At 50.1% G+C, this 11,778-nt stretch overlaps 1 protein-coding gene across 1 annotated transcript; it reads left to right on the forward strand.

Annotated features, from left to right (window-relative positions):
- Positions 1-5,413: 5,413 nt before the first annotated feature.
- On the forward strand, positions 5,414-9,862 carry Sox4 (SRY-box transcription factor 4). The gene has a single exon (XM_028880899.2). The coding sequence runs from the start codon at positions 8,462-8,464 to the stop codon at positions 9,782-9,784; it is 1,323 nt and encodes a 440-aa protein (XP_028736732.1). The 5' UTR covers positions 5,414-8,461; the 3' UTR covers positions 9,785-9,862.
- The last annotated feature ends 1,916 nt before the right edge of the window (positions 9,863-11,778 follow it).

The raw sequence follows: 11,778 nt of genomic DNA on the forward strand, positions 1-11,778 counted from the left end.
TGAGCAAATTTCTTATAGTAACTCATGTCAATGGCCAAAGGAAGTTTGTGACCAATCCAGAGTTAGTGATGGAAAGGTCCATCTTAGGTCCCATTGCCAGGATCCTGGATTATTAAAACTCAAGCACATCCACTGCCAATGTGGGAACTCCAAGTATCAGCAGAATTCTCAGTGGTTGGCACTTGCCTGGCACCTAACTCCCCCAGGACAATTTTGGAAAATACGAACAGTTTGGGTGTTCCAGGAAAATATAACCTCATCATGTACACTTTTTTAAAAATCTTTTTAAAATACATTTGTTCTGTGCATGTGAGCATGTGTGTGCATGCACATGTGTTGGCACGTGTGCCATAGGTGTGGGCCTGGAAGTCAGAAGACAACTTTAGGGAGTGAGCTCTCACGAAGGGTCTTTGTTGTTTTTCCTGCTGCGCTTAGTACTGCAGGTTAGGCTGGCCCCGCAGCTTACAATCTGGTGAGAGTCTCCTTTCTCTGCCTTCTGTCCCACCTAGGAGTACAGAGATCACAACTGTCTGCATCTAGCTCTCTTACGGAGGCTCTGGGGATTAAACTCAAGTCATCAACCTTGTTGTGGCAAATGATTTTACCCACTGAACTATCTGGATGGCCCTGCTTTGGTTTGTTTGATTGGTTGGCCAGGCTTTTTGTTCTGAGATAGGATCTAGTCTCAAATTCACTTTTTAGCCCAGGCTGGCTTCCAATTCAGTGATCACCTTGCTTTAGCCTCCCAGATAATGGGATTACAAGCAAGAGCCATCGTGCCTAGCACTATGCATATTTGAGATGTATGGTTTTATTATATACTACATAGATTGTAATGTATGGCACATTGGGCATTATGTAGATTTTTGAAAATTCATGTATAGTAGGTAATGTTACACATAATTTTTCTTTCATTTAAAATTACATCACACAATGCATGGTGGTGCAAAGCCAGTAATCCCAGTACTTAGGAGCTGTAGGCAAAAGAATCAGGAGTTTCAAGTCATTCTAGCTGCACAGAGTTCAAGGCCAGCCTGGGTTACAATAGAATTTGTCTCAAAACACAAGTGACTCAACGCTTGTACAACAAGGAGATATTTCACATGATGTTTGTGAAATTTAGTTAAACGGAGTGTTGCAAGGATGAGCCTTCAGTTATTTGTCCTGACAAGATAGATAAACTTTCTTATGTAACTCACTTGACGCAGTCTGATTCTGTGAGCCCAGGCTGGCCTTCAACTCGTGACAATCCTCTTACCTCAATCAACTGCTGAGATTTAAGGGTGTGAACCACCACACCCGACTTGAAATTGTTTTTCATTTTGTCTGTACACTGTGAGCGGGGGACAAACAGCCCGTGCGTGGAGTTTTATGCTTCAGGAACTAGTTAGAAAAAAAAAAAATCATGAACTTCTATTCTAGGTTCCTACAACAAACACCACCCTCCTCTTGGTCCCCAAATTTGCCTCTTTACAAAGGCTAGTTTGCCTCTGCCTTACGGTTCGGCGTGAACTTATTTTACAGCATATACAGGATTCTCTTGTAGCTTGCAGAGGAGCGGAACAGAAAATATGGTGCCTGAGACCTGCAGCTGGAAGCTCTGAAGCTGAGCGGAGACACATAGTAGGGCACTCACGACGCTGATTGGCAGTTGAAATGGCAGTTGATGAGGAGTCGTCGCTGCCACAAAGTACTCTTATCTATCCCCAGGCCACACCCTAGGGCCGAGGAGGCAGCTCTGAACAGATGGTGAGTCCCGGGTGCCAGGTGTGCAGCACGCCCCACGCGGTGTGGGGCACAGGGCTCTTTGGTTCCTGCCGCACCCCGCCCATCCCATGCCCGCGAGCGCCCCCAGCGCGGTGTGCGTCTTGGTGCAATCTGCACGCGCGCGCGGGAAGCCGGAGGTGAAAGGCTGGGAAAGGAGAGTTCGTGTGCCGGGAGGAGCCCGCCGCCCGGCCAGCTGCCGGTGGGGTGCACGCTTCTTCCCTCCTCTGACTCCCATCACCTGGCAGCCTCCGCGATCGCCTGCTCGTCCTCTGCAGCGATGCGCGCGCCTTTGCTCTTGCTCCTCCCCTCTTCTCTGACACTGCGTGGTGGCTTCCGTGGACCACTCTCTGGCGGCATGCCCTCCGTCCCCGCCCGCCCGTCTCTCAGCCTCCAAGGCGGCTCCCTCGTTCCCTAACCTGTAGGGAACTCGAGGCGGTTCTTTTCATAAGCGAAATCATTTGCTTGCCTCCTGGGATTCCAAACTGTAATTGCTTTTACTTGGCTGTGGGCTGGAGGACGAGGAATACAAGTGGGGGACGACAGGGGAGGCACGCCAGGGTTGGGAGGGGATGCCCTAGTAGGACTCCGGGCCCTGTTTTCGGGGACTGCAGGAAGAAAACAGGCTCAGCTCCGGAGGAACGAAGCTCCGGGGCTCAACCTTTCGGTTATCCATCTTCCCCGGTGGCCCCGAGCATAGGGCACGCCCCCTCGGGAAGGGCTCCTGGAATTCTGGGGTGCCTTCGAGGTCCCCTGTGGACTCACTGACAAAGACACCTCCACCTTCCCGATCGAGCTAGGACCTGTGGGTGGGGAGCAAAAGTGTCCGGTTCGTTCGTTCTCTAGGAAAGAGCTCTGGGCCGCTGCGGGTGCCCTGCCCCTCCCACCGGACTGGTCGTGGGAGCTGAAGCATGAGTCCCGGACGCTGAGTGCGTACTGTTTAGTTCAGGAGAGGCTCACGGAGGGTGAGGGGCTGTTAGGCACCCGAGTGCCCCAAGGGACCAAATGGCTGTCGGTTCCGGTCAGTGGCGGAACTGGGCCCCAGCGGTCAGGTCCAAGCTGGCGGCAGGGGAGGGGCGCGACGGGGGAGGGGGTGGGCAGGATCCCACCCACCCCACCCCCTTCCGAAGTGGCTGCTCGAGCTGCAACTTCAAAGGAGGCCCAGGAGCTGAAGCAGCCTGGAGGGGCGTCGCCAGCGCCTGCCTGGCCGTGACCCTCTCGGAAGAGCCGGGGCGAGCATCGCCCGAGCCACGTTTACAGTAGGAAAGGCTTTCCTCCGAAAAGCGCGGCCCGAGTCGATTGCAATTTAGTTCCTCTCTGCAAGAGTCACGGAAAGGCGAGGTTCGGCCGGTGCACGGGGAGTCCCAGGCGAGCTCCCGGCAGGACCCCTGTCGCTGCGCTCGCTCGGCGAGGCGTGCCGGGCCACGGAAACCATTTCTTTTCGGGAGTGAGGCTGGCCTTTGGGAATCCTTTGGTCATGCGCCGTGTGTCGCTGCCGCCTCGGAAGCGGAGCGCGCAGCTGGCGGAGAAACGGCATTCTTGCTCCTTCCCGCCCGAGGGAGATGACCAGGGCGCGGGCACCCGTGACCTCCGGAGTGAGGTTATCAGATCCGAAGCCGGGAATCTCGGCTTCCCCAGCCCTTGGGGGTTTCCGACAAGCAAACAGAGGGCAGAGGTTGGTTACCCTAAACTTTGACATACGGGGGGGGGGGGGATATGCCCAGAATTCACCAACACACCCTGTTTCCCACTGGTCCCTTGAACCACTTCCTAGAGAAGGTGAAGCGTTGGGGGTTAACTGGTTGGGGAGACCAGGAAGAGACTGTTGGATCTCCCCACGTTTTCCCACGTTGCTGCAGGCTCAGGCAGGCTCAGCGCTGCCACCTGGCGGCTGCTTCTCCCAGATCGGGAAGCGTTGTCTGCACTCAGCAGCGCCACAGACCTAGGTGGGTGTGCCAGGCCTGTTTAGGGAAACAGAGCAGAAGCCCCAGTTACTGCGCCATATCTATGTGGCCCGTGCAAACACTCGTTTTCTGCGTGTTCTCCAGAGTAAAAGAAAAAGGTGTTGACACTGACTGGCATGGGTATGAAGAGCTGACTTGAGCCTGCTGGTTATGAGGGATGAGAAAGTGGTGAAATTATTAGAAATTAATGTTTCTTATCTCTGTGTATTCTGACAGTGAAAATAAATGACAGGCTTCATTTATCTTGCTTAATATTTCATCGAGTAAGAATTAAATATATTGGGCTGGAGAGAGAGCTCGGATGTTAAAGGCTAAGGCTCACAACCAAAAGTTCAATAATTAGTATGTTTCAATAGTCTTCTCCTAATCCAGTTTCAATACAACTTCCTCAGCCCCAAGGATGGAGTGCATGGAGGCGGTGGGGAGCAAAATCAGCCTGAGTGAAGAGTTCTTTCGGTGTGAAACTGAAAACGAGGCTGATGGCATTCAGTTTCCCAGAGCACTTTCCAGTCAACAAAATTAACAATGCTTCCCCACCTCTGTTTATTTGAACTGAACGCTCAAGCCAGACCAGCTTGTACAATCACAGTTTCTACAGCCAAAGCAAAGCAGAAATCTTGGAAAATAATGCCAAGCCAGATTTGTGAAACCAATTTCCATCCAGGTTTTCCCCCCTCTCTGTGCTATAGGAACACATTAAGCAGTGGAGGTAAATCTTTCCATCCATACCCCATAGCATTTGGTGGATGTGGGTTTTATGTTGTGCAGGTGTGTAGGGGCAAGAGAAATGTGTTAGCAGATAGTACACTTTCGTGTCAAATGGATTGCATTTAATGGAATAAAATATCTGCCTTAATTCAAAATGTGAAAGGTCTAATATCGTTTCCAATAAAGACCATTAGTTGATTATGCTAAGGCAGGACTTGTTCGCACAACGATCTTGGCCTTCTGTTCGCACAGCTACAAGCAGAGCATTGGGAACACTGAGCACTGACTCACTGGGGGCCACTGAATAGCTGGTATTTGGGGGAATGGAGGGATTCAGTAATGGAGAACTGATTGCAGAGCTTATGAAGTTAGGTAATGAGACACAGAAATCTTTCTCCCATTATTTGGTATTAAGCCCAATACATTCTGATGCATGTGTACTTTCCTCTTGAAAAGATGCCTTTAACTAAAAGTTATTTGTCAAGTTTTGTTACATTCTAAGTACTCTAAGAATTAAAACAGTCCCACTTCAGTAAGTCCAAGCACTCAGTATATATTCTACAGATTTATATTCCATAACTGTGTAATAAAAATCAATGGAAGAGACCAACCCGTATTTCACCAGTTCTAAGAGAAACGTAGAAACGGGGCAGGGGGGTGGGGAAGCCTTTTTCCAGTGGGTGAATTGTCTCAGCTGGTACAACCCTGTCAACCTGAGGTCAATTCCAGGACCCAGATAAGTGGGAGGAGAGCACCAACTCTAGCAGACCGTCTTCTGGCCTACATATATGCCCAGTGGCAGGCAGTACACTCAAATACAAAAATTAATTAATTAAAATGTGATTTTTTTTTTCTTAAAGGTCTTTTCTCTTTTGGTGGCATATACTATAATGGTACAACTTAAAGTCTGTTGAGTTTTTTTTTATTTATTTTATTTTTTTAATACATCTAACAAAAAATCAAGCCAGGAACTTCTTTTTTGATTTTTTTTAAAATAAAATCTCTGTTAGGCATGAGTGTAATTATGATAGCTGATTTACACCATTGGAAATACCATCAATTATATCAACTCTCATCTTTGCCAAATTATCAAACATTATTTAGTACAGATTCTACAGGAAATAAATTTATTCTGCTTTATCATAATAAAAAAGTTGATTTCATAGACAAGAGACCTCTTAAAATAATTCAGATGTCAGGTTGATAGTATTTTAAGGACATGTATCTGTGCATACCAGAAAAAACATATATGCCTCGCTTTTGTTATACAAAGTACCTTTCTTTGTGGAAGGTTTTTTGGGGTAGGGGAAGGTGCATGCTATTTTAGGATTTCATTCTCTGGGAATAAGAAGGGCTATGATGGGTAGCAAATGGTCAAACAATTATTTGCTTTTACCCACAAAAACATTCTTGCTTGTGGTTGATCTTAGAGTCCTGATCAGCTGTCTCCATAGGGTATTCTTTCCAGTAACTGTCTAACTCTGACACCCTAGGCCTCTTCCCAGCCTGGATACTTTGAAAGTCTGACAAGCTAAGTGGAAATAGACCACCTGCTATGAATCCAAAGCTCACTTTAATTTGGACTCCTCTGTCTTCCACTGGCCTGATAAAAATCAGTTTATCATATTAAGAAAGGTCAGTTTTTACTAGAATTCAAATTTTCAGATCTTGGGAAAAGAGTGATTTGTATGGCCAAGTTATTCTATATTCTAAATACCCAGGCACCTTCTCCCTGCCATGTGTGTGTGTGCATGTTTAGATTTCTGAGACAGGGTCTCATGTAGCCCAGGCTGTCCTGGAATTCTTAAGTAGTGGAAGAGAATGACCTTGAACTCCTGGTCTTCCTGATGCCATCTCCCAGGTGCTAAGATAACAGACCTGGACCACCAAATGGGGTTTTTGATTACTTTTCCACCATCAGGGACCATATTCCATCTTAGTCTCTTGAACAACATGCTGCGTTTACAAGAAGTGGCATTTGCATTACCAAGGAAAGAGTGTTAGAATTCACAGAGGGCTCAGGACACACATCAGTGGTTTATAATCACACACTCTCTGAGCCCCAACAACAGCCTTCTATAAAGAAGCTCATGGGGTTCCCAAAGCACAGAAAAGAACAACTGAGACCCAGAAAAAAAGACCAGCTGAAGGGCTTGAGATGGGTTTAGAAGCCCCAATGGCCTCTGTGACCCCTTTCTCTTTTTCTTGGTCTTTCAGGACCATTTGCTTCAAGTAACACACACACACACACACACACACACACACACACACACACACACACACACGAGAAAATGGGTAAGAAAGAACCAAGACGGAATGCTCTGAAGGGAAGGAGAGCAGATAATGAACCCATCTATCCTTTGGAAATTGTGAAAAACAAATATTTAGAAAGTAAAGTCAATTCCCATCCTGTATTCACCATGATCGCCCTACACAAAACCACACAAAGTCTCTTATTGAGGTAATTATGGACCACTGCCTTAGCGTTTCAAGGAAAATCTCCTTGTTTGGGCTACCCAGGATTTATAGGGGAGCTGAAATCATTAAATAACTAGTTAACCTCTGTTTGGCTAAAAGAGTAAGCAATTACTGAAAGAAAAAAATTCCCTGCCTTTCACAAACAGCACAGATAGCATCCTGAAGGGATTTACACAATACACCAACGTCTGTGCTGTACCTAGAGTTGTTAAAATAATTGTGATGACAGGTGTCTAGGTACCACTTTCTTAATGGTTTTCAATATCCATTGATTTATTGTTGTGGCTCCCCCCCATGTACATCTCTAGCTTTAAGAAGGAGCTGAGAAAAGAGATTTTGCACCAAAGGCTGATTCTTTATTCCTGCGCTGAAAAGAACTAATAAAAATAATCACTCGGCTTTTAAGCAGAAAGCTTCCATTTACAGTATTTCACCCTTACCCCCCCTCCAAGCCCCTTGTTATCTAACATAATGGCTAGAATACATTTCCGTCTCTCCCCTTAATAACTTCATGCATTAACATCCTCTTCACACACGCGCGCGTGCGCGCGCGCGCACACACATACACACACACACACACACACACACACACACAGAGGCACAGGCACACGCGCGCGCGCGCCCAGCAAAAGGGGAAAAAAAGAGGCAGCAGAAATCTCAGCTGTACTTCTAGCCCTTTTAAAAAGTTTGCTCTGTAAATTGGAATGAGGTCAGATTTGGAGCTTCTCATTGCACGCGGAGATTATTATTGCATCGGGTTCCAAGCCAATGGGAAGGACAGGGGAGGGGCTTGGCACGAGGAAGCGTTAGTTACAGCGGCTGATTGGCTGTCTGCGAAAGGATAAAGAAGCGCGAGGCGGAATTGGGGTCTGCTCTAAGCTGCAGCCAGAGAAACAGAGTGAGGGGAAGAGGGCCGTCTCCCTCCCGGTCTCCAGTTCTTGCACGCTCTTTCTTAGAGAGTCTGCAGTGGGAGAACTCTGCCGGTAACCAGCTCCCCTTCTTGCAGGAGGGAGGGAGAAACATACATTTATTCATGCCGGTCTGTTGCATGCAAGCTTCTTGGCTTCCTACCTTGCAACAAAATAATTGCACCAACTCCTCAGCGCCGATTCCGCCCACAGAGAGTCCCGGAGCCAGAGTCGCTTTGGCTTTGCACTGCAGGAAAGGGACTTAGGCGCTAGAGACGATGTCGCTTTCCTGAGCTACCGCGAGCTCTCGTGAACTGCAATCGACTGCTTCAGGGAAGGGGGGGGAGGGAAGACTTGCCCCGGAGGCGGCGAGAAACTTGCATTTGGAAGACACTCGGGCCATCAACGTTTGGAGAAACTCCTAGCTGTGGCCGGCTCAAGCCTCGGCGCCCGCAGGGAGCACTGCAGCGGTGAGGGAGGACGGAGGGCCGCGGGGACTCTAGGTCGGCGGCAGGAGGCGGCCGCCCCTGGCCCGTGCGCCGCTCGGGGGACCCTGGTCTCCGCCCCGGGGAGCCCGCAGGGCCCGGCGACCGCGCCGCGAGCGTGTGAGCGCGCGTGGGCGCCCGGCGAGCCGGGGCCATGGTACAGCAGACTAACAACGCGGAGAACACGGAGGCGCTGCTGGCCGGGGAGAGCTCGGACTCGGGCGCGGGCCTGGAGCTGGGCATCGCGTCCTCCCCGACGCCTGGCTCCACCGCGTCCACGGGCGGCAAGGCGGACGACCCCAGCTGGTGCAAGACGCCCAGTGGCCACATCAAGCGGCCCATGAACGCCTTTATGGTGTGGTCACAGATCGAGCGGCGCAAGATCATGGAGCAGTCGCCCGACATGCACAACGCCGAGATCTCCAAGCGGCTGGGCAAACGCTGGAAGCTGCTCAAGGACAGCGACAAGATCCCGTTCATCCAGGAGGCGGAGCGGCTGCGCCTCAAGCACATGGCTGACTACCCTGACTACAAGTACCGGCCGCGGAAGAAGGTGAAGTCGGGCAACGCGGGCGCGGGATCGGCGGCCGCAGCCAAGCCCGGGGAGAAGGGCGACAAGGTCGCAGGCGGCAGCGGCCACGCGGGAAGCGGCCACGCGGGGGGTGGCGCGGGCGGCAGCTCTAAACCCGCGCCCAAGAAGAGCTGCGGCCCCAAGGTGGCGGGCAGCGCGGTCGGCAAGCCCCACGCCAAACTCGTCCCGGCGGGCGGCGGCAAAGCGACTGCATCGTTCTCTCCGGAGCAGGCCGCCCTGCTGCCCCTGGGCGAGCCCACGGCAGTCTACAAGGTGCGGACTCCCAGCGCGGCCACCCCGGCCGCCTCCTCCTCGCCGACCAGCGCGCTGGCCACCCCTGCCAAGCACCCGGCCGACAAGAAAGTAAAGCGCGTCTACTTGTTCGGGAGCCTAGGCGCTTCGGCGTCCCCCGTCGGGGGCCTGGGAGCAGGCGCCGACCCCAGCGACCCGCTGGGGCTGTACGAGGATGGAGGCCCGGGATGCTCGCCCGATGGCCGGAGCCTGAGCGGCCGCAGCAGTGCAGCATCATCGCCAGCCGCCGGTCGCTCGCCAGCTGACCACCGAGGCTACGCCAGCCTGCGCGCAGCCTCACCCGCCCCGTCCAGCGCGCCCTCACACGCGTCCTCGTCGCTCTCCTCGTCCTCGTCCTCCTCCTCTGGCTCCTCGTCGTCCGACGATGAGTTCGAAGACGACCTGCTCGACCTGAATCCCAGTTCAAACTTTGAAAGCATGTCCCTGGGCAGTTTCAGCTCCTCGTCGGCGCTCGATCGGGACCTGGATTTTAACTTCGAACCCGGCTCAGGTTCCCACTTCGAGTTCCCGGACTATTGCACGCCCGAGGTGAGCGAGATGATCTCGGGAGATTGGCTGGAGTCCAGCATCTCCAACCTGGTCTTCACCTACTGAAGGGAGCGCGGGCCGGAGAGAAGGAGGGCCAAGAGGCAGGAGAGGAGAGAGGAAAACAAAAGCAAAACAAACGAAAAAAAAATTTTAAAAAAAAGAAAGAAAAAGAAAAAAAGAGGAAAAAGAACAGATGGAGAATGGAAGGAGAAAGGGGAAAAGAAAAGGAAGAAAAAGTGCGTAGGGCTGACCTCGACCACGTCCCGTCGTTGGAGAAGGAGCGCGGGGGCGTAGTGGACCCGCGCTCCCATCCCCCACTTCCAGGGCTGGGGACTAGGAGGAGGCGGAGAGTAGACGGAGGCGACCTTTTATTGTTGTTATTGATGTTGTTGGTGGCTAAAAAAGCTATTTCGAGTTTCCTCCCCATTTTTGCTTGAAGAGACTCCCCCCCCTCACCTTCCAACGAGCTTCCGGACTTGGTTGCACCCCCAGCAAGAAAAGAAGCCGAGCTAAGCTTCTAGAGACCGAAGGAATCTTGCCCCCTCTCACTTCGCCACCTTGGTGATTTCTTATTTGAATTTAATTTTGCCTCTTGGTCAAGAGAGGAGGGGGGAAATCCAGCGCGCCCCCTCTCCTTCCCACCCTTTCTTTGTATTTTTTTTTTCCTTTTTCTTTTTCTGCAATGGAGACAGAAGGCACCGGGGTGATGCGTTTGGCCATGGCGTTTGTGTTGGGCTTGGGGGGAGCATTGGCATGGAGAGACTCCACGCTGGCGAAGTCCCGGCTTGGGATTTTTTTTTTTTTTTCCTTCCTTGTCCCTGCAGCCAGAGATGTGCAGGGAGCAGCAGGCCAGCCTCAGAAATGAACATGGGGACCTCGTGGAAGCCACAGCCGCCTGGTTGGGGACTCAGAAGGACCTGGAGCGCTGAGGGCGTTGGGGTCCCCGGGCCTCTGCCTGGGGTCTGTGCAAAAATAAAGAATTAAAAAAAAAAAAAAAAATCGGAGAGGTGAGGCTACCCAGAGCCGGCGGGAGGACAGGAGACTGTGGGATGTGGTCCAGGGGTCGCGGAGTGGTTTTGGGGGGGAAAAGAGATTTTTTTCTTCTCTTAATGGGAATCGTGATGGTGTTGAGTTATTTCACTGGTGGGGTTAATATAGCATGTTATCCTGTCTATCTTTTGAAGATTTCTGTATAAGACTGTTGAGCAGTTTTTACAATAGTGTAGGATAATATAAAAAGCGGATAGATGGCGCTATGTTTGATTCCTACAACGAACCGATCACCAGCTCCTTTTCATTCTTAACTCTTTCAAAGGATTCAAACGCAACTCAAATCTGTGCTGGACTTTTGAAAAAACACAATTCAGGACCAAATTTTTTCTCCGTGTGTGTCTGTTCCTTATAGGTGTAATTGAGAAGACCCGTTTATTTTTACCCCCTCACGGACGCTCATCTTTGTATTTTTTTTTCCTTGTAAATGTAATCAGATGCCATTTTATATGTGGACGTATTTATACTGGCCAAACAGTTTTCTTATTTTGTCCCTTTCCCCCCTTTCTTTTGCTTTCTTGTCTTTTGACCTCATTTCTTTATTTTTATCTTCCTTTTATTTTCTTTCTTTCTTTTTTCTAGTGTTGTTACCCACGCCATTTTACGTCTCCTTCACTGAAGGGCTAGAGTTTTAACTTTTAATTTTTTATATTTAAATGTAGACTTTTGACACTTTTAAAAAACAAAAAAAGACAAGAGAGATGAAAACGTTTGATTATTTTCTCAGTGTATTTTTGTAAAAAATATATAAAGGGGGTGTTAATCGGTGTAAATCGCTGTTTGGATTTCCTGATTTTTATAATAAGGTGGCTGGTTAATATCTCACACAGTTTGAAAAATCAGCCCCTGGTTTCTCCATGTTTACACTTCAATCTGCAGGCTTCTTAAAGTGACAGTATCCCTTAACCTGCCACCAGTTTCCACCTTTCAACCCCCCTGTCTCATACGGTGGGGAGGAGAGTTCAGCCCAGCACCACAACGCTTTAAGAAAAACAGATTTTTAAACGAAT

Source organism: Peromyscus leucopus, chromosome 5 (genome assembly GCF_004664715.2).
Source record: "Peromyscus leucopus breed LL Stock chromosome 5, UCI_PerLeu_2.1, whole genome shotgun sequence".
NCBI lineage: Eukaryota > Metazoa > Chordata > Mammalia > Rodentia > Cricetidae > Peromyscus > Peromyscus leucopus.

Bases quoted from the DNA above. Each gene is read 5' to 3' on its own strand.
- Sox4 (XM_028880899.2), top strand. From the start codon at position 8,462: ATGGTACAGCAGACTAACAACGCGGAGAACACGGAGGCGCTGCTGGCC.